Raw genomic sequence first — 23,782 nt, forward strand, 5'->3', positions numbered from 1 at the left:
AATCTTTAATAAATAATAATGTGGTTATTCCTACAAATCTCTGACCCAAATCTCTGGCTTTATTGGAATGATCTGGAGGTTGAATAAGCAAGTTTTATACTGCAGTTGTTGTTTAGGAACCTTTTAGGGCATTAATGGAAGCAAAATCCTGATTCTGTGCATTCCTTCACTTAGGAGCAGTATAACAGTGTTACTCCTCTCCCAAGCTGCTTGATGCCTGTGCAGCATTTTTGGTGCCTTTTGGATTTGCCTGCTTAGTACTGTTGAGAACAACATTTTTCCACTTAAAATGAATATGTTTTTACTGCCTGCAGCCTTTCAAAAAGACTGTCCAGTCTGCAGTTTTAGGCTCTTTCCTGAGCTATCTTAATGAACTAGGATTTGGCTTTGCTTCTTTATTTTATCTGCAGACTATCCTGGTTATTGTCACTGTCAGGAGGAGCCTGCTCACACTTGCTTTCTATGAAGATTTCTCTTTTCTGGATGGCATTTCCACCACCCCATAAATCCAAGGCAGTTGTTTTGTCCAGGGACTGTGAAGGATGTGATGACCAGGGCTGACTTGTGCAAAACCATGACTGAGACAAACTGTGGCTGCCCTGCAGTCGTAATGTTCAGTCTCCATCCTTCAAAATCCATTCAGAGAGACCTTTTGCTCCTGGAAATGTTTCTCTCTCTCAGCTCTGCAACCATCTGGGTGGCTCAGATGTGGGATTTGGTGGTGAGGTGTGCCTGAACTGGGCAGGATCCCCCGTGGTGAGGAAACTGCATGGAAAGGGGATAATGATCTGCATTGTCTGCAGCTGCTGAAAGAGATGGAATCTCCCCACACCAAGCTGTGCTCTATTTAAATCAGTCACCTGCTCTAACTACTTCAGATATTTGGATTTTTCAGATTTTTTTTTCATCTGTCTGGAAGCCCCTAAAAAAAAAAAAAATCTTATTTTCTCCCGTGAAGATTTTAGAACCGGGAAATGTCTGGAAATTTGTTCCCTTCCCACAGAGTGCAGGCACACAGTGGCTGCCAGGCACCAGCACTCTCATGGGAGCAGAGTGAGCTCCTTGCCCACCCAGTGCTCTCTGTTTGGCCCCATTTGTTCAGACAGCTGTGAAAGTGGTGTGCTTGCTCTCCATGGGGCACAGATTCCTTATATTCCTGTCCCCAGTGTTCTACAGATGCAATGAATTTGGCTTTTAATCCTTCCCTATTTACCATGGTTTAGAATTTAACTTGGGAAAGAGAATTCACGTGTTTTGCACTTTTTCATATCCAAAAGGTGCTGCGGGTGAACATAGTATTGTCTAAAAAAGCCCTTTTTTGGCAACTGGGGAAACATTCATTTGAGAATTGAGCACACGAATTTGCCTCTGAGGTCTGAGTCCTCACTGCTCTCCCCGACACGATGCTCCCAGATTATCCTGCTGATTGCAGAAGTGATGAGCCAGAGTGGGAACAAGCAAAAAACCAAAGCAGATCTCTTGTTCAATAGCTGCGGCAGGCACAGAAGCAGTGGACACCGAGCCTGGAGATGATAATGATGCCATGCTACATTAGTGCTGCATTAGCAGATAAGACAACAGGGCAGCGTGCTTGACAGTATTTCTCAGTTCAGTTGACATCTCTTTTTTGTGGAAAATGAATACATAGCCCATCTCAAACAAGTAGGGGACAGGGCAGTGACGTCAGACAGACAAAATGAGCTTTCTGTTCTGCCTGCATTTGTAAAGATATGTACTATGAATATATTCCAGGGCTTATTTTTTTTAATCTTCTCACAATGGTGCATTTTTATTTATTACCACCTGCGTGATGGCTGTGTGGAAAGAAGTGGGAGAATTGCAGACTGTAAATGCTTTATTATAATAGTAGCTAAAAGCAAGTTCTGCATCCATGCCATCACTAGGAAGTAATTCTAATAATTTTAGTAGCCCAGACTCATTACTGTTGAGGTAATACTGAAATATTCCGTGGGTGGGTCAGTACTTCCCCTTCCTGCTGTATCCCAAAGAGGAGCTTTGCACTTGGCTCTACATCAGAGGCATTTTCTGTCATCTTTCCCAAAGTTGTGTCTTGCTTTGCAGCTCCTGCACCTCTGCTTCCTTCTCCCAGGTGCAGGGATAACTCTTCTGGCTGTGCTGCAGGGAAATCTGGTTTGCATCTGGTTTTTATTGCAGGGCTGCTCTCCCCGTTCCCAGCCCAGCGTGGCTGAGGAGCTCAGCTCAAATTTTAGCATCGTTAATACCCCATCAATGCCTGTGAAACTCCTGTGGGCCACAGAACCTCTCCCTGGCCATGCAGAAGGCTTGAGGGAGCCCTAAGCATTTGAGACTCGTGGTCAGGCCTGGCTGTCTGCAGCCCAAATTTTCCATCCATGAATTACGCTCTGCCTGGCACAGGAGATGTAAAGGAGAACATCCCACTGCAAAGGGAGCTTCTTGCTCGTCTTTGAACAGAACGAGGCAGGTGAATGCTCAGTGCTTTTGCAAGTGGACACAGCTGAAGCTTCCAGCAAGGACCTTACGTTACATATACACACACACACACATATATATATAGCATGTACACACATATAAAAACACGTATATATATGCCCATATGTGGTAGCTCATGACTCATAAATTGATTATGCAGCGGAAGAGACTTCTACCAAAGAGCTGTCCTTTCCAAATCAAACTTATATATATTTGATAATTGTCACCCTCCCCAGGAAGTTAAGATTTACACTTGGGACTTGAGTCAATTTGTGACATTTTGCATTACTGGCAAAGAATTTTCTTCTGGCGTCTGTAAACTTTGTAATCTGAAGTTTGAGGTTGTCTTTCTTTATGAACACTTCTGGGTTAGGAGGGTCTGTGCTGTACCCCAGGGAACTGACGTGTTCTTAACTAGGCCTGGAGTGGTGAGTGGGAAACACTTCATTGGAATTTTTCTCTGTGTCTTTTAAGGACACAGCTCCACTGTGAATCACAGACCTCTGCAGCCTTGCATTTTTATCACATGTGCTGTTAGTGCTCTTCCTTTCTCTCATGTTGGGCAGTGAAAGTGGATTACTCATCCCCCATTTTATTAGCTGTCGCTTTCTCATTTTTGTGTTGTACTGTGGCCCTGCAAGTTTTGGACAGCACTCACTCCAGTAAGTGATATATTTTATATAACTTATGAGCTGGATATAAACTTTCAGAGATCATGGGGCTTTAGCTAAAAGGAATTTACACAGCCATAGAACCAGAAGGTCACTGCAATTTTATAACTTTAAAACACGTCTGAGGTCATTAATTTATTCAGTCATGGCTCTTTTTGCATTTAAAGGCATTGGGAAAAATTTCTGCTTCTGGTGGTGAGAGACATCATGTGAGGCAGTGAGACTTAAGGTTGTAATCTGGTTCCCACTGAACTCCATGGAAAAAGCAATTTTCTGGAACAAGGGGGTATCTTTGCAGAAGGAAGGGAATTGCAGAACGTTACAAAGTCAGTTTTATTTCCTCATACTGTGCTCAGCCAGGCATTGTTAGTAAATAAGATCTAGAGCACTTAAAAGAAGGATCCAATCACAAATTAAATTGGTCCATTAACTACATGTAATATTATTTACCTAAGTGGCCCTTCTGGACTATTTCATAGCTCAGGTTTATAACCTTTTTTAAAAAGATCAATAGTACTGAGCAGCAGTGTGTGAGCACGATGAAAGTCAGGCCATTTTCGCAGTTATGGGCCGTGATTTCCAGACCTGGAGTCCAGATTAGAATTGCAAAATGAGGAAAATGCTCTCCCTGAAACACTAAAAAGAAGAAAACAGCCTTGGCAAGAAGGATGGGGGGAAGCAGTGAAGCAAGATGTATTGCAAGGGATCAGGTCTTTGATGGGACTGATACCACTGTGTGAAAAACGCCAATCACTTGGTCTTTAAAATTTTAAAAGTTTAATAATAATAAAATGGTTATAAAAATAATCATACAATTAGAGTAATAAAGTTTAGAGTTAGGACAATTACAAGACAATAAAAAGTAAAGAATTACGGAAGTCTGGATGCTCTCGGACACTAAATCACAAAAAGCATGACTTGTGAACAAAGGAATCACCCTTAAACCAATACACTTGTTGCATATTCATACATCCTTCATGGTTATGCATAATTCTATTCTAAACAAGAAACTCTGTTGTATGTCAACTGTTTCCTTTAATCTCCTGGCGTCTTTGAGCCTGAGCAAGGCCTGAAGAAATTAGCTTCTTCTGATAAGAAGCCACAAATTCCTCTCCTTTGGAAGATTTAGGTGTTCCTCAAAGCGAGTAGCTCATTCCTAAAAACAAAAAACTTCCCCCACATACATAGTCTCTATTTTAACATTATGTTGTAGCCTAAAACTACACTTAACACAATACGTAAGAGAATTAATACAGCATAATTTTCAAACATTACACATATAATATTCACTGTAACATTTGCAAAAAGCCAATCATAAAATATGCATTTTTCACAACTGGAAGATGCAGGTGGCTTTTGCAGCACATAAACCCTTCTCAGGTCTGAGAGAGGAGGTGCAGTGGCATTTCAAGGCACACACGGAGTTGTGTTGGTGTGAGGAACGCCCAGCTCTGAGCAGCCAGGTGGGGGGCTCTGCTGGCTGCTCTCAGGTGTGGCACGGAGTCCCAGCAGTGGGAAAGGCAACTCTTTGCTGTTGGTCTCGTGTCCAGGGTCTGTGTTGGATCAGTTCCTCAGGCTCTCAGATGCTCACATCAGCTGGCAGCTAAATTCAATACCCCCGAGTCTCTGTTGCCTCTGTTACAGAGGGAGCTCAGCCATCAGGAGCAATGGTGCTTTTCCACCTCTGAATCAGCTTCATCATGATGATCAAAGCAAGTGAAATTCAGGAAGGCCCTGTTTTATAATGGACTTAGTGATGCATGGCTGTAAACTGGCTCTGGCTGCCTCCCCTTCAGTTCTACTCATCCCATTTCATCCAGGTCGCTCGGACTCCCCTGAGACTGTGTGGGAGTGTGTATAAAGTGGGAACTGAGGGATGGCTCCACTCCTAACAGACCCTAAAAACTTTTTGTAGTGACAACTCAGGGAATTTTTAGTGGCAAAAGGCCAGAAACTTTCCTTTCCCAAAGCAGGTCAGCTGTTCCTGCCAGGCATGGCTGCTTTTCAGGGGCTAAAACTCTGATTTCTTGTGCCAGGCTGAAAAGGCTTGGAGATTTGGACTAATAATTCAGGGAGAAGGGCATCTCTGCTGGAGAGAGGTGATAGAGTCCAAACTGAATGTTAAGTCCTCCTGCCTGTATCTTGAGTAGTTTGTTGTATTTCTCTCGTTATGGTTCTCCTATTTCTCTCCACCTGTTTGTGGTGCAGGTATCCCCACTGCATTAGCCAGTCCCTGCATATTGTCTGAGGCATCTGCAGTCAAGCATAGGCTGGAAGAATTTTCCTTGCCCCAAATAGTAACCCAAGTAGCAGAAAATGCCTCTCTGGGAAGAGAATTCATATGGAAAATACATGTTTTCAGGCTCTCTGCACCGATTCCAAAATTTTAGTGTGACTGTGTTTCTGTTTTTGCTACCTTTCAGGAATGTCACTGCTGCTTCTCTCTAGGCAGCACCTGTGCATTGCCTTCCCCTTCTCCTACCTGGATTGCATCAATGTTTTTTGTAATTTTGGACTGTTAAGCAGGAGACAGGACCAGTCTGGGACACAGGTGTGTAGGGCATACCAGAACTGTCTGCTTCACCAGGAGATGCACCCCTGGGAGCCTGGTGGTGCTGAGAGGTGACAACTAGAGCAGGCACCTTGTGCTCATTCATTCCACCCACAGGTTTGTTAATAATTTTGTTAAATAATTTTGATTGACAAAGACATTGGGTCTGTAAATTGTGCTGGATCTCTGGCTGAGGGGCAGCTCAGCAGATAAAAGTTTTGCTGAAGTGTTCCATGAACTCCAGGCACTCATTTTTATTATTTTCTCTTAATCCTGCCTGCTGTTATTTCCAAACCCAGTCAGCAGAATGTGTTTGTCAGGCTGTGCAGGTGTTGGCATGAGAGGAATTCAGGAAGATCATTAATTTTGTGAGTCTTTCCTGTTTGATTTTATTGCAGCTTCCTATATGCTTGAGGTATTAACATTATGAGCTTTCTTTGGACTGGGGTTCTACTGGGAGATGAGATCTCACTGAGGAGTTAAGATACTTGAAGCTTTCTTTTCTTCCTACAAAACTGTTGGGAAGGGAAGGGATCCAATGCTGGCAATGATGTTTCATAAGGTGACATTTGTTATAACTCATTGCAAATGTTACTCACCATCTACAAAACGTCCAATTAAACTAAAGAGCAGTGAAAAATATCCAATTCCACTTTAGCAGCTGCACTTGTTGCCAGAATCCCTCATGTTTTTTGGAGCCAACAGATTCCCCCAGGAGACCTTTACATGGTGACTATTGTCCTCTGGCACCAGTCCCACTGGTTGGTGTTCCCTGCTCCCATCAGCCAGACTGTCACACAAGGACATTTCCCTTCCCGTTTGGGTTTCTCCTTACCTTCCCAAAGATCTCTTTGGTCCTTAGTTATTACCAGACCTGTGCTGCATCCTTCTGTCTCCTGTCAGTGTTTCAGTGGGAATTAGCTGGGTCCCAGAGGAATAATGTTTTCAAAAACAAAATTTGAAAATGACCTGTGATCCTTGCTGCTTTTCAAAATCAGACTAGTCGGTTCTACATGCAGTTTATTGAAACTTGAAGCTTCTGAGTCACTGAGATTCTTCCTTAGTTCTAAAAGTTTTAGTGGAATAATGTTCCTATAGAAAATCAGCAAATATATTGATGGTTTCTATTCAGTTTATGGGTCCTTTTGCCTCCAGTGCCTTTGTGTTTGTGTCTTGAGGTTGAACCAATGGATTCTGTGGTTCTGCCTGTGCAGAGAGACACATGTGAGCACTGTGCCAGCATCTCTGGGTGTGTAACAAACACAAACTTCTCTGGCACTTGGAGGAGAGCGGGATCTTGAGTGAGCACATTCCCTGAGGTGCCAAAGTGGCTGGTACAGATCCCTGGCTCCTCAGGAAGTTCTCAGATGCAGCTTTGCTGTCTGCTGCAGCCACCCACTGTTCTGCAGTGTCAGCTGGGCTGGAGCTCAGATCCACCCACTCTGGAGAGGCAGAAATGCAGCCGGGCTCTGCGGCCACCACAGCCTCCTCCTCATCACCTTTTATCAGCACCTCCTTCTCCCCCACACAGGGTACTACGACATGTGGGAATCCAGGGCATCCCTCTGGCTGCCCTGGCAGGTCTGGGACCCTGGCAGGGCTCAGGAACCCCCCTGGACAGAGCCCCCAGAGACACTGTCTGTGATCTCTGGCCATGGAAAAGAGTTTTCAATCTTACAGGATCAATTACCAGCTCTGAGTGTAATAATTCAGTGTGGCACGGGTGCAAAAGTAAAATTTTAGGATTCTAGATTAGGGGTTCAAAGGGCACAAGATGGAGGAAATTGGGTGTGCCTTGTCCTTTTTCTCCTTCTTCATGCCCTCCATGTCTCACTGTGCTGTTGGCATTTTTCTGTTGGTTCAGGCTGGGGACACACTGTCCAACGTAGGTGACAGATATTGGCACGTTATTGTAAATCCAGCCCAGGGAGTTTCTGGTATTTAATGTTTGTAACATCCCACTGAGGGCAGAGCCCCACACGCTGCCCTGCAGGACAGAGCTGGGCAGGGCAGCAGAACATGTTAGAGATAAACAGAATAAACAACCTGGAAACAGCACAGACCAATGATGGCTTCTGCTTTGGCAGGGGGGCTGAAAGACAGAGATTTTCTACAATCTCAGAATCATCAATACCTCAGTTTCCAACAACAGTGGACCAAAACTCCAGCTAAATTTTTGCAGGAAGCTGTTGAGCTTTGGCCAAGGAGATGGAATAAGTCACCCAATTAGTTATAGCTGCTGGTGGCCCTGGTGCTGGCCTGGTGTCGTTCGTCAGAGCCAAGCACGGGTAGAGAAGCCTGCTTCCTTTTTCCCTTACCTGTGAATACCCAGCCTGTGTTTCCTGTGACTCCAGTCACCAGCTGGGATCTTTGAGGCATGGGAAGGAACCTCAATTCATTCCATTTGCTGCACTTTTTCCAAGGCAGGTTTTACTTCTTGTTTTCCTAGACCACAAAACAACATCGTTGCTTTTAGAGAGCAAGGGTGGGAGCTTTCTACATCAGCCTGTCTTTAGGTCCTATTTATAAATGAGAAGAGTGAGAAAAAATGTTTAAAAACATGCGAGCTTTAAAAATAAAACTGTGACCTAGTCAAAGAGTAAATACTAAGGAAGAATAAAAGACTGTTTTAAGAGACGGAAGCAGAGAAGCAACAGCAAAAATGTTCAAAATGAATCTATTACTGTAAAGAGGAGGGTGTAAATCAGCAGTTCATCACTGACAGTTCAGAGATGCTGAGGATCTGGCTTAGCAGTGGAAAAGGATGGAATAAAAGGAACTTTGAGTGGGAAATAAAGCAAAGATGAGAAATCCACCTATTTGCATGTGATAATTACCCACAAACATCAAGATCGTGCTTCTGACCAGAAAAAAAGACATCAATGCCAGTGGCAGTGTTTAAACAACTGAGTTTCTGTCATCGTGAGTGGTGGTGCCACCTTTATGCTTTCAGGTAGCCCTTTAAGGTGGTGTTGCTCAGGGGGTGTTAAGAATACAACATCTTAAAAAGGGACGGGGAGCTTTTCCCATTATGGCCCTTTGGAAGTTTGTCCCCTGTGGGGCTGTGCTGTCACTGATGCGTGGTTCTCCTCCCTCACAGGTTGCCTGGTCACTATGAACCATGGCCCAGCTATACTACAAAAAGGTCAACTTCTCCCCGTACCGAGACCGGATCCCACTCCAGATCGTGCGAGCGGAGGCAGAGCTCTCGTCGGAAGAGAAAGCCTACCTCAGTGCTGTGGAGAAGGGGGACTATGCCAGCGTGAAACATGCCTTGCAGGAGGCAGAGATCTACTACAACATCAACATTAACTGCATGGATCCTCTGGGTCGCAGTGCCCTCCTCATAGCCATAGAGAATGAGAACCTGGAGATCATGGAGCTGCTGCTGAGCCACAGCGTCTACGTGGGGGATGCTCTGCTCTACGCCATACGGAAGGAGGTGGTGGGAGCTGTGGAGCTGCTGCTCAATTACAGGAAGCCCAGTGGTGAAAAACAGGTTGGTTAAGTGTTCCCCTTCAGTTTTGAGCTGTTATCCTGCCTTAGGAAAGTGCTGCTGCTCCAAGTCCTTGATGTTGGTGCGTGGCTTTAAATGGCCAGAGCAGACCTGGGCAGTCCTGGGAATTCACCAGCCTGAGCAAACATGTTCTGCCTGACTTAAACACTCAGTTTTTTCTCTTTCACTCAGTGTTCTTTCCAGCCCCACAGTGTTTGTGGACACACTGATTTATAGGTTGATTTACAGATGAGCACTTTCTAAAGAAATTTGTGTCTCTCTGAAATTATATTACAATCTGTAAATATGAACTATTGCCATGCTGTTGTGCTGATATTAAGTGGAATTGCTTTTCATAAGTAAACCCTGAAAACACACGAGCTTATTTACAACTGCAAGCAAGCAAACAGTCTGCTGGGGTTCAGTCCTTTGCTGTAGTGCAGACAGATCATCTTGGTCTCCCTCTCCAGAGAGCTCCAGGGCAGAAATGCTGAGGCAGGACATAACTTACAGCAGTGACTTGTAGGAAGGATCCTTAGCTGCAAAGCCATCCCTGAGTTATGTAAGGATCTTGTGGAAAAACCAAGTCTGAATCCTGTCACTTCAAGTGCCATCTATTGTCACCAACTGTTTTTTTTTTCTTTTCATTGGTAAGCACTACTGCCAATAATAGAAAAATAGAATAATTTATGTACATTGCTGACCACTGATAATTTTTGTGTATTCACTGCTTAGCAAGGAACATCCAAAACTTGGATAATCCTTATATATCAAGCCTCCTTTTGAAAGGAACTCATCCCTCTGCGTGTGAAAGATTAATACCAGTCAATCATGGAAGAAAATGTTTTCAATGCATAGGCCCCTTAGCACATAGTTTTTCAATAGTGATTTTATGTAGCCAAACCAAACAATCAGGATCAACCCTGACAGAATTCAAGAGTGCTCAGCTTATTATTTAGAAATGGCAGCATTGTGCATACTTGTAGCAATGTGATTCTAATATATGTTTAAAAACTAGAGAGATAATGAAACTCCTCTATCCGACCTAAAAATTTAACTGTTACTGCTGAGTTTTAGTCTGATAAAATCTAAATAGCAAAATACAGACCATCTCTTAAGAATGAGCCTTTTTTCCTTGGTCTTCTAGAAATTTGAGCATCCTGCCCCTCATCAGGACAGAAAGCAGAACTGAAAAGTTTTTTTCAGCAGCATGAGGAACTGCCACTGATTATAGCAGGCTAATGACAAGTTTCTCCTGAAATGTCATGGAATGCAAGTGATGGGATTCATGTGGATTTCTGTAACATCCCTTGAATAGCAAAACTTGTGTCCACTCAAATCCCCAGCCCTGCTGGCTTAGCCGGACAGAGACAGAGGTCCGTGAAATGAGGTTGATACATTACAGTTGAAATTCAGCTCCAGTTCTCCAGTTCAATGATCCATTTCATAGTAGGCCTGTTCCATTTTTTGTTATCTCTGTGCCAGCTCTCCTTCTGTAGCTAGAATTGTATCTGCTGAAGGGTTTACAACTTGGAGGAGAGCATGTGTGGGGGAGAAAAGATGCAGTGCCAGTTTCAGCTTTATTTACAAGGTTTGTTGCAAGAGCAGATTTCCTCAGTGTATTTTAAACTAGCACTGGCTTGGTGCAAGATTTTGTGAACAGACTCGGATTAACTTCCCTGCCTGGGGTTCGGGTTCTTCTGGAGCCTGCAGAAGTGTTTGCTGGTAGGGGGCTGCAGGACTGGACTTCCCTTTCAGCTCTTTCACTGACTGCTCATGCAGTGATGGTGAGGAACATTTATTTCATGTGCAGGGATAGGACAAGTTGGGCCAAAGTTGGCTATTTTGTCAAATCACAAAGCTGTTACAGGAGGGGTCTCTGAACACGAGCTCCTGATGCTCAGTCCACAGCAGTATCAATATACATTCATTAATTGTCCTTGCTGGACCCTTTCTCAGAAGGTCCTTTGGGAGCCCCACACCTAATTGCTTTCACAAAAAGCACCTGATAAAGCAGATTAGCACAGCTTTGTCCTCATCAGCTACTTAGATGTTCTAAAACATGTAGAAACGCTGCGTTTTTGGTCCAGTAGTAACAAAAAAAATCGCACCTCATTCTGGTTTCTGTCTGACTGTGAAATTTGTAAGATGGCATCACTGCTCTTCTTAGGTTTATATATTCTTTGGTTTAAACCTTACATATTAGGTTTTGTATAATCTATTAATGAAGTGTGTGGGGACAGCTTGTCTCGTGTGTGGCAGCCTGTTTGCTGTCAGGGACTGGCTGTCTCTGCTGCGCTCCGGGCAGAGGTGCAGGAGCAGCATCCTCTGATTGCTCAGTGTTGAATGTTCATTCACCTGAACCTGGGCTCGGGGAGAACCTGTTGGTTCCTTTTTCCTGCTGTTATTTGCCTCTCTCTCTGAGCCTGGTGTCTCTGGCTGCTGGGCATGAAGAGCTGTTCCTATTTGCGTCTGCTCACGTCAGCCCGGTTAATTGTTGTCTCTGCATCTCAAAAGCAGCTGAGCAGCATCATTCAGCATAATCCATTTCATGGGTGTGTATCTTCAGCCTTATCACCGTGCCACAATCCTGACAGCAGCCCTTACAGCTGCCTTGTTCCAGCCTCTTGTGGAGTTGCAGTGGCTGGATGTGGTTAGGAGAAGAGACCCAAAACAAGGTAGAAAGCCGTGGCCTCTCGCAGGCTGGCCCTGCACAGGCAGGTTCACTCAGCAGCACAGAGTCTCCAAGAAGAGAGCTCCAGACCCGGCTCTGAGAGCTGCCCGAGGGAAAGAGCTCTGCTCTTCCACCCGGACGATGACCTTTTCAGGGAGCAGAAGTTAAAAACCTGTCAAACACACGTAGTGACCTTTGCTGTGCTCCTGATGTAGGAGAATCAGGGTCTCGTTGATGATGAAGGGCCGGGGGGGAATGGATGAAGGGTTGGGCAGCGCAGAGGCTCAGATCCTGTTATTAAGTGAATTTTTATGAGTCATTATTCTGCAAACCTTTGCTAGACTGCTGTTTAAGCGCCATTTACTGCGAATGCTGTGACAATGGCAGGGGTAAGTCACAGCCAGTAACTATAACAACCCGTGCTGCAGCCGGGGCTCGGCGCAGGAGCAAATTGTTCTGTTTACATGGGGACCTGGAGAGCCACCTCGCTCCAGAGGATGCTGCAGAGCACAGCAGAGATTAGCAGTGATGTGCTCGAGTAGATGTGTTTCTTTTTAGGTTCATCTCCAAGCGAGTTTTGCGGGCTATTTTAAGATCTTAGCATTTCTCCTCAAATCCGTGCTGCCCAGTCCAGACAACAAGGAGTGGTGTGGCCAGCAGGAGCAGGGAGGTCATTGTCCCCCTGTACTTGGCACTGGTGAGGGCACACCTCGAGTGCTGTGCCCAGCTCTGGCATTGCAGTTTGGGAAGGACTTTGAGACACTTGAGCTCATCCAGAGAGGGCAACGAGGCTGGAGAGGGGCTGGGAACACAAACCCTGTGAGGAAGCACTGAGGGAGCTGGGGGTGCTCAGCCTGGAGAAAAGGAGATTAGGGGTGACCTTGTCACTGTACAGCTCCTGAAAGGTGGCTGTGGCCAGCTGGGGTTGGGCTGTTCCTCAAGGCAGCACTGACAGAACCAGAGCACACAGTGTGAAGCTGCACCAAGGGAAATACAGGTTGGATATAAGGAAAAAGTTTTTCACAGAAAGAGTGATAAAATTCTGGAATGGCTGCCCAGGTAGGTGGTGCAGTCCCCATCCCTGGGTGTGTTTAACAAAGCCTGGATGTGGCACTGGGTGCAAGGGTTGAGTTGAGGTGCTGGGGCTGGGTTGGAATCCATGATCTTGGAGGTCTCTTCCAACCCAGTGACTCTGTGAATTCTGTGAACTTAGAGCCGTGGTTTTGGGTACTGAGCTGTGAGTCTGCTGGTGGAGCTGGGGAGGAGGTTTCACCAGTTACAGGCAGGACAATGCTAATGAACTTACAGCTGTTTTGAAAGATGTGGTTGGCTGTGGGAGATTTTGGGGTCAGTGAGAAAGTCATCATGGTGCAACCATGGAAAGAGCATAGAGATGTTCTGATGTGCTTCACTTCCAGCAGAGAGCAAAACCCAGGCTTGAACAACCCATCCTCCTCTTCAGTAACCAAAGATCTTTCCTAATTTTGTGATTTTTGCAGGTTAACTTGTCATTTCCAAGGGTTGCATAATTTACTCCAGTTACTCCTCAAAGCTTTTTATAAACCACAGCTCTCTTTGACCAGTCACACAGCTGGTCACTTAAACCATACCATAGCTTGTTTTTTTTCCAAACTTATGGCAGGCATTTGGAAATCAAGCAACCTGTTCATGAATATTAAGAGGAACAACAAAACAAACGAATGTTCCTGGAACCTGGAGGGTGTGCTTTTCCTGCAGAGGATTGTAGTGAACAAACAAACATTTTCCAGGAAATAAAAGTGAGCCTGATCTGGTGCTGTGATAGTTATTGTTTGATTTTCTGGGCAGTGCAGAGGCTGATGTGGTACTGCATAGTGGCAGAGGAGGAATATAGGTGTACTTGGCATGGCAATCCATCCTGAGTGATGTCATGTTATTTAAATAAGACAACAAACCACTGAATAACCAACAGAAAGAGTAGGGATAGGTTTGAAATAGCAAAAATTAGCACCTGCAGATGAAGTATCAACTTTGGGCCAGGCTTTTATCTTTGGGGGCAGACATGTTAAAATGCGAAGTTGTCTGTGCGTGGGACAGGTACAGTAAATGCAATGGCAAGACAAGGCACACAGCAAAAACAGAGATCTGGCTGGCATCCTATGGGGTTGAAATTAACAGGGAATTTTAATTTTTTTTTTTTTCCTTAATTCAGAACTACTGTACGAGCAAGGGAACGTATATATGAAGCCTGTTGAATGAATTCTCCTTCCCTGTAAAATCTTGTGTATCTCAACCTGTTTGATATTTTTGAGTTTTGCTGTTTTTTCTTCCCTAAAAGTGCTCTCAGATGTGTTTTTTTACTATACAAACATCAGTACAGTGGGTTATGTTTTCAGCCAAGCTGGAGGCTGCACCTAACCTTCACCAGCAAACAGCAGGAAATTCATGTCTGAAAACTCCCATTTCCCCCCTTATTTTATTCACCCTCAATTTACCAGTAATAGCTGTATTTCTTGACACTTGGAAACCTGTTGGAATCAGTACAAATTTTCCAGATGAGGTGTTCGGGGGCCCATTTTTTCCAGCTGCTGGTTGAGTTGCGTGGCGCGGTGGCAGCAGCCCCCTGAAGCTCTCAGCTCTCGCCTGCCTCTCTCACCAGACACGGTCTGTGCTGCCTGCTGAGCCCTCCTTCCTTCTTTAAGGGGCTGTAATCAGTCATCTGAATTACTCCACGTCCCTGAGCACCTCCACAGTGGCTGTTTTCTTCACAACAATCGGAGCTGACATCAGCTGTTTACATAAGGAGGGTACCAGCATCTCTCTGGTATCTGGCAAACTTAGCAATTTGCTCTCGTGGCAGATGGCTCCAAATTAAGCTGGTTCACAGATGGGGCTACGAATGCAATTCCTCAATAATGAGAATAAAAAGAAAAAAGGATCTTAGGGTTTATGGCTGCGATTCAGTTTGTTCTGATGGTCCAAAGGCTTCCTCAATCAATGTGATCCATGTGTATTCCAAAAGGAGTTTAGAGGTGCAGTCTCTGGAAGAGTATGGTTGTGAAGAGGAAACTATAGAGAATAAAAGGCAAGTTTTCAGTCTTAGTTGCTAATCATCAGATTGGTGGAAGATTGCTGCACTGGATAGTGGTACTGAACCTAAAATTTGACTTCAAAAATCCTCTTTTAAGCGAGCTGATGAGTGAAAATCCACCTTAATCTTTGCTCACATCCCCCAGATGAGCAGCGTAGACAGCTTTTTGTGAAACCGAAAATAAACGTTGCATTAAACCATTTTATTCTTGCCCAAATCTAGTAACTTCCTTGAGACAATGTGATTCAGCCTAATTTCCCTACTCACACAGGGTTTTTGTCCTGTGTGCAGAAACCAGTGTGGAGTTTAGCCCTTGCCACTGACAGCCCTTGATTTTAGACTTGCTTGTACAAGCTCATGGCCAGCCCTGTGCTACCACTGGGTAGTCAAAAGAAATAGTTCAGTTCTCAAAAATCTCACAATATAAAATCTAGATTATGCAGGCAATTGGAAAGAGGAGAGGCTTAGGAGGAGGCATCTGTATCAAGGAATTCTGTGGCAGTTCTGAACGGTGGCTGTGGAGCACTGGAACACAGAGGGGAACAGGCTGATGGGTGTGACTCAAACCAGTCATTTCCACGTTAACAGGAGGGGTCCAAAGTGAAAAGGAAAGGCAGAACCTGTTAGAAACATTCCTGAGCAAGAGGTTCTGAAGAATAGAACCAGTTAAGAAAAATACAGCCACAAGTTCTCAGTGTGGGAATATTTGAAAGGAACAATAAGGAAGAAGGATCATATCTGAAAACAGAGAAGCAGCTTCAAAGCCTAATGGCTCCATTAGCACCCAAGCTTTTCATTATTTTTATTGATGCAGTAATAATTCACAGTTATAGTTAACATGCCTTTGACACTGGTGGCTGCCTTCAAAATGAATTCCATCTAATTAAACTAAACAACAGAGAAATCAAAGATCACTTCAGCTAATGATTACATTTAATTGTGAAATTTTTTCCTCCCTCCTCATTGCCTCTGTCCCTAGATAATCTTAAATCTAGGTGAAGAAGAACAGGGTGAAATGTCTCCTGGACTCAGTAAGTAGCATCAAGATGAAGGCAGTGACAGATACCAGACTTCTGACAGTGGCAATAAGGCACTGCCTCATTCTCCTGGGTTGACATAAAGTCTGTTATTATTTCCCAGGATGCTGCTGGGGGACAAGCCAAGAGCTGCATCACAGCATGCACAAACGTGCCATGCTTGTAATTGATCATATAGACAGGTGAGAAGTCAGGAATTATCCAAGATGCTTCCCAGAGAATTGTCTTTACTGACCTGCAGGAGTGTTCTTAGCACTTGCCTGCTCTGGGAACACTGTACAGTGAATTTTCAGTCAGCTGTGATAGCTTCTCAGGATTCAGCTGGGTGGATGAATTATTATAGGGAAAAAAAAAATCCTCTTTGTGCTGCTACACAAGTGAACTTCTGGGCTCTCTGTAGATCTGATGATTAAGGAGCTTAGTTTCAAAAAACTGTATTATCTACCCAGCATCCATGGCTGGGCCTACTGTAGGCACCTCTCTTTGCTCCTAAGCCCCCATTACAGCATCCCCTGACACCACCCAACACCTCTTTGCCTCTGGTCTGTCTGAAACCCCAAACCCAGAAGTTGGACGTGGCTGTTTAGATTCCCTGATACAGATTTGTGGGAGACTCATCCCAGTGCAATAGTTTTAACACAATTTTTCCAAGGGGAGCTTCTCTCAGTGGTAAAAGTGAATGTAACAAATTACAGGCTCCTGCAAAACAAAGCTCTGGGATCTATAAAAATCTGTGAAGAACTGCAGGGCAGCTTAGCAGGAGTCCCTCAGCCTTACCTGGCTGTTGAATAGAGCTGTGCTTGGCTGGCAAAGTCACATTTATGGCTTGTTTATCCCTGTATGAGCAGTATTTTGCTATCCCATGGCAAAATACAGCCTGTTGGGGCAGCACTTTGGTGGCAGTGCTGGTGGAATATCAAAGAGGCATTGAGTGGGAGCAATATTTCTTGTCTCTGAATTGCTGCAGTGAGAGAACACTGTGATCCAAGGTCTTTGCTCTGTCATTGCCTTGGGAGGATGCTGGAAAACTGCTGAGAGGCTCAGGGCCATGAGCATCGTCGGTGCTTAGTTCATGGCAGTGAGAGAGGGCTGGTGTGCTCTAAGTGCTCCTCAGGCAGGGGGTGATGAAGCAGTGCCAGGCTCTGCAGCATCAGGGGCACAGCATTACCTAGAGGCTTTCCACTTCCTAGCACTGGCAATATCAGAGGAAGTCACTGCCTGAGTGGGAATAAAGAAAGATCACAACCACAGAGATTATTTTTTCTCGTGCAAGCCCCTGCCACCTGTCTAGGTTGTCATTTCTTTGCTGTTGCAAACTCTGGGGTCTTTTCAAAAGCCACAGCATCTTCTTGGTTGGTAAAACAACAGTGCCAATGATGCCTTGTGCAGGCTGACCTAGAGCACAGACAAGACAGAGCTAAAGAATAAAGCAGGGATTTATTAGAAGGCTTCCATGGATCCACCTTGGGCAGCACAAGAGCCCAGCCAGGGCTGCACCCAAGATGAACCAAAATGGTCCCAAAATCCCCGACCGCTCATGGGGGCTCTCACTTTGATCAGTTCTGCTCCATTGGCACCTTGGAGTTCATTGTCCCATTCCAGCTTCAGCCCATCAGTCCCATCCTGCTTGTTTTTCTCTCTCCAGCCCACGGTGTTTGTGCTCCTGGGATGAGATTTGGATCATTTGTCCTCGGTCCCAGCTGGAGCAGGAATTGTTTTGTCTCCCTGCTCTGTGAAGAGAGCTCACCAACACTTCTGAAGCTCAGAACTACACACTAAAGCAGCACAGAATCTGAAAAACATAAAAGCTAAAACTTGAGGCATCACCAAAAGCACAGCTTAGTAGTCAAAATGGGGAATAAAGAACCTCCTGGTCTATGAGCATCAGGGTGGGTTTTGTGCACCATTAGGCAGTGCTGGGCTGGTGCTCACTCCTCTCCCTGACACTGTCTCATGATCCAATCTGATTTAATTTTTTCCTAAAGGAATGTGATTGAATATGAACGCAACCTAAGGAGAAAGTTCTCTCTCTTCAAGCCCTGTCAGCAACATCTTACCTCACTTAAACTTAATGAAACATCTCTCATCCACACAAGGTGATAAATTACAGGAAGAAGGGATGTTTTATGTACAAAGATGATATAAAAGGCTGTAGATAGCATGATTATTAACCTATATTAGCACATCTTGTCCTTGTTACCACTAAGAATAGAAAATACAGAGACCAAGAAAAATTAATCAAAAAGCTGGACAGCTCTCCCTCCCAGAATAAAGCCTGAAAAATACTAGAAAAATAGTAACCATAATAAAATAAAGATTGCCTTGAAGACAGAGCCTGCAAATTTCCAGATAACCATGGGCTGTCTTTGTTTCAGTTGTGTTTGGTGTCAGTGGAAAGCTTATTGTAAAATTAAAAAATATCTCAGATGCAGCAGCATTCCAAGGTCCTTAGAGTAGTTAAGAGATTTATAGGACTGGGTTAAGCAATCTTAGTTTCAAAGCTTAAAAACAGCATTAAAAATAAAGAATAAACCCTAATAACTTTTACTCAGAACAGCTGCTCCTATCACAGAGTAACTCTTAAAATGGTAATGAAGAAGGGTGAAAAAAGCTGAAACAAACAGCATTTTGTGTTTCCAAATGTGGGGAAAAAACCCCAACCATCAAGATTATGCCAACTTGTCTGCCTGTCCAGTCTTGAGGAGATCATTCAGTTCACTCCCATGTCAGTAATTCTGGATTTACACCTGTGTTGGTGTCACAGACTCAGGAAAAAGCTTCAGGAAGCGGCCAGGGAATCTCTGCATTTTGGGAAGATCCAGAATACTGCATAACATGCTGTGAGTCAGGTCCCCATGTCACTTGAGCCACTTCAGCAGCTTCATTTAAATTGTCTGGGTTTGTGACAGTGCTGAACTCTTGTGCCACGTTTGTTCTGCCTGCAGAAGTGTCCCCACGCACTGGGCCCCGGACTGTGCAGGTGTATGATGGTTCCCTGGAGAAAACATCACACAGTATGTGAGCAGTGAGGACTACAACAGGCTTGTACAATATTGCTACTCAGAGGAGAAGCCGTGGCCAGGAGGGGCTGCAGCTCTGGGGGCACAGCACCCTCTGAGCAGGGCAGGCACTCCCAGCCCTTCTCCCTGCTGGAGCCAGCGGCTCTGGAGGGCACCGAGGCACGGGAATTCGGGGCAGGGTGAGCTCAGGCTGCACCCCAGCTCAGCACAAGAGGTTCCAACTCCAAGTAAGTCCTGTCAGCATCCCTCTGTGACTGGCAGTCAGCCACAGTGACTGCACTCCTCCTTCCTTCCATCAGCAATGGCCTCATCTCATCTCCTGCACGCGCAGGGAGGGGAGAGGGCTCGGGAGAGAGACACAGAGACACACACACAAACACAGAGACACACACACAGAGACACACACACAAACAGAGACACACACACAAACACAGAGACACACACACAGAGACAGAGACACACACACAAACACAGAGACACACACACACACAGAGACAGAGATACACACACACAGACACACAGAGACACAGAGACACAGAGACACACACACAAACACAGAGACACACACAGAGACACACACACAAACACAGAGACACACACACAGAGACACACACACAGAGACACACAGACACAGAGACACACACACAAACACAGAGACACACACACAGAGACACACACACAAACACAGAGACACACACACAGAGACAGAGACAGACACACAGAGACAGAGACACACACACAGAGAAACACACACAGAGACACACAGAGAGACACAGAGACACACACACAGAGACAGAGACACACACACAGAGACACACACAAACACAGAGACACACACACAGAGACACACAGAGAGACACAGAGACACACACACAAACACAGAGACACACACACAGAGACAGAGACACACACAAACACAGAGACACACAGAGACACACAGAGAGACACAGAGACACACACACAAACACAGAGACACACACACAGAGACACACAGAGAGACACAGAGACACAGACACACACACACAGAGACAGAGACGCACACACAGAGAAACACAGAGACACACAGAGACACACACAGAGAGACAGACACACACACACAGACAGACACACACACACAGACACACAGAGAGACAGAGACACACACACTCACAGAGACATACACACAGACAGAGACACACACACAGAGAGACAGACACACACAGACACACACAGAGACACAGAGACACACACACACAGACACACGCATGCAGACACACACAGAGACACACACACAGACACAGAGACACGCACAGACACAGAGAGACACAGAGACACAGACACACATACAGACACAGAGACACACACACAGAGACACACACAGAGACACACACACAGACACACACAGAGGGCTCTGGCTGCAGGAACTTGCCACAGGCCATTAAAATGCGTATTTGTTCCTCTCCCAGTCTCTCTCTTTTTTTTTTTTTTAAATCCCCAGCAGAAGTTATTATGTAGCATCAGCCACAAATGGTGACATCTTTTGACAATCTTCCTGGCTGTGCTGCATTTCCTACACACATGGCTGAACACAAGCTCTGATGCAGTTCTGCCACTGTCAAGTGCACTAGGTTTCAGTTCAGCTCTGAGAACTAATCCCTTGGGCCTACCTCCATTTTTAAACACATGGGTAAGAAGCCAAATTAAAACTGGAAGAATCTAGAGTGGATCTATCTGTATTTTACTTCTGTTTACTGGTTGTAGAGAAGGATATTTGGTTGTACAGATATCACAGATCTACATTTTCACATTCTTTCATGCATTACATTAATTAACAATTATTAGAAGTTCTGTGATTCTATAGCTTGCTTTTTTAAATTCAAATATACCTATTTTAGTGTTCATGTACACCATCTGGCAACCTTGTATCAGCATTTGACTTGCTACAAGGCACTAAAAGGTACCAATTTTCACTGTTTTGCAGTGTCAGTGTGAGGAGCAGAGATTGTATTTGGCTTTACAGGCACATTTGTAAGTCACTGAGGAGATTTTAGACCAGGAAGAGCCTTTTCTTCAGCTGGATATTCTGGGACATCTGTATTGGAACCAGTGGAACACTTCAATAACAGCAGAGTTTGCCCAGAAGTAAATCTACAACAATGTGTGTCGTGTGCCAAAGTTACAAAGATTGTGAATAACCAGTACAAAAGCTCTTAAACGACATTACTTTTTTAGGTAGCACTTTGTGTTTTTCATTATATTTCATTAACCAAATTACATCATTTCAGTCAATGAATTGCTCTTGAGAGAAAAAACTACAAATTCTCTATTAATGCAAATGCTGGCATCACTCTGATACTAGACAACATCTCTAAAGGCATCTCTGGTTAAGATGCTGAGTTAGTGAAGCCCATGCCACTGTATCACCTAAAATAAATGCTGAAATTTCTACAGCCATGTGCCACCTTCCCAGGTCCCACATAAGGTTGTTTCCAGTGCCTAAAGGGAGCTTACAAGAAAGCTGTATTGTATTTGTAGCTTTCCAGTGGGGCTTGCACAAGTTTGTGTTGGCAATCAGAAAATCTTCTATAAAACACAGCCGAGTCAAAAAGTTACACAAGCTGAAAATAATGCAGATTAATATATTTACAGTTTATCATAGTTGTATTTACAATTTATTGCACTGATCCAGGGGAGGTGATACTTTATGAAGTGCAGATGTCTTGAAAACAGGGTAATTCCAAATGTTACAGGTAAAAGCACTTTGAGTTATTTACAGACAAAATATTATTATCCATAAAAGGCAAAAGGTACATTTCCATTTGTCTGTTAGTTTGGCTGAGGAGAATGTTTTTGAGCTGCATCTCCTTAGTTTTCCCATTTATTGCAGTGTGGTTCCCATTGCTGAGCAGTCTTGGAGCACTTGAGCTTTTATACAACTCTAAACCAGAGGAGCTGCTCCAGGGACAGATAACAAACTAGATTAAATTCAAAGTAAAACTCCTAGAAGACCTACAACAAGGCCACCAGATCTTCAGTGCCAGCTTCTTTCTTTTTTTCTCTTCTGTAGTTTAATTCCTCTTACACTATACTCCTGACTAACAGCAGAGATTCCTGCTCTCTTTCTATCCAGAGCTCCTTTCCAGCAGTGCACTATTTTGCTGGAAAACTTACTTTTCCATTCAGAGGAGAGCTTAGCTGTACTGAACAGCGCTTTTATGTGAGCTAATCCTTCTCCTTTAATGAATTAAGCTTGTTTCTTCACCCTCCTTTTCAAATAAAGGGGATTTTTCACTTGCTGCAGCATCTTTCAGAGCAGCAGTGGTACAGGGGTAAGCAGGCCACCTTATGAGGATTAAATCTAGGCAGATGATAACAAGCATTCAGTCACTTGTTGTTAACAGTAGCATTAATTTCCCAAATGAAAAGAGCCAAGATGAAATGCAGACAAGGCGTTTGCTCCTGTGCAGGTGGTGGCATTAAGGTTCTGAAGCACTCGGGTTAGCAGCTGGTGTCAGGTGATGAGGTTAATGGAAAAGATGGAAAAGAATTTTGGTTTTCAGGTCATTTAATGAAAGTAACCCTGGAAGAGCTCAGCAGAGCCCTTGGGGTGGAATAAATTATTCCTCTTCTGCTTCCATCACTGCAGGTTAACCCAAGACACAGGAGAAGCTGATCTAAACATGAACTCAACTGGGCAGAGCGTCACAGGAGGAACATCAGTGTTGTAATCCCTGCTGCCCCTCCAGTGACAGAACACAGCCCTTTAGCAAAGGCTTTGCATAGCCACAGCTTTAAAATGGATAGTTTATGATGGAGGTTATCAAAAAACACTGTGTGAGAAGACAACAAAAATATTTATCACAAGACAGACAATTTTGGGCCAATGCATGACCTTTGGGTCAGGAAGACACAGAAAAGAGGCTGCAGCAGCCCTGGTCCAACTGTCCCTGTTCTGTATTGTGCTGGTTTACTTTGCTGCTCAGAAATAACTCCAGCTCCTGTGACTGCAGGCCTTGCACTGATCTGCTCCTCAGGAGCCTCTGTGTCCCTGCACCACCATTTCCCTCTTTATCCCTTAATTAAAAGTACTGTGAGCTGCCCAGGAGAACACACCTTCCCTGCTGCTGCTCCAGTCCTCACGAGGCAGGGCTCTGGTTTGGGGGTGAGGGCTTGTGATCCGAGGCAGAATGAGGGATGAGAGATCACTTAATTCCACCCCAAACCTTGGAAAAGCCACTCTGAGTGCCCCAGATCCATATTTAGAAAGCCTCTGGAGCAGACAGGATTAGCACTGTCCCCACCTGTAACATCACTCCTCGAGTGCCCATTTCATATTCCGAGCAACATGAATTCCTCATCTGTGTCAAGCTGAAAATCCTTTTCGCAGCCCTGGGTACTATAATTTCTATATAGAAAAACAAGATTTAACTTGACAGTAATAGAAGTGATAGAGAGGAAGAGTGTTCTTCCTTTGAGGCACAGGCTCTGAATACAGCAGCCAGTCACTGATTGAAAAAGGGCAGGAAGAAATATAAATGCAGTTATAGTCAAGCATCAGGTATTAAAAAAAAAAAGCTTCTAAGAAAGAGAAAAAAAGAAAACCCCACATCTTTCTCTTGACATTTAAGAAACTACCTAAACGAGCTAAGCAAAGGGAAAGGAAGAGAGTGCAAGACCTTACACAGAGAGCTGCTTTCAGCCATTTGTTACTGGATATCTTAAAATACATTTATCCAACCTTGCTAAGAGACACCAAGCCCTCCATGACCCACAGCAAATCCTCAGGACTGTTTTCTCTCCCTCCTGCCCCTG

At 44.5% G+C, this 23,782-nt stretch overlaps 1 protein-coding gene across 2 annotated transcripts in view; it reads left to right on the forward strand.

Annotated features, from left to right (window-relative positions):
* TRPC5 (transient receptor potential cation channel subfamily C member 5) overlaps positions 1 to 23,782 on the forward strand; it is a 104,817-nt gene that overhangs the window by 22,183 nt on the left and 58,852 nt on the right. For both annotated transcript variants that reach the window (XM_021525254.3, XM_085570526.1), the window contains exon 2: positions 8,795 to 9,193. In XM_021525254.3, coding sequence (XP_021380929.1) covers positions 8,816 to 9,193 — 378 coding nt within the window. In that variant the 5' untranslated portion in view covers positions 8,795 to 8,815. The remainder of the gene's footprint in view (positions 1 to 8,794; positions 9,194 to 23,782) is intronic.

Source organism: Lonchura striata, chromosome 4A (genome assembly GCF_050655825.1).
Source record: "Lonchura striata isolate lonStrDom1 chromosome 4A, ASM5065582v1, whole genome shotgun sequence".
Lineage (NCBI taxonomy): Eukaryota > Metazoa > Chordata > Aves > Passeriformes > Estrildidae > Lonchura > Lonchura striata.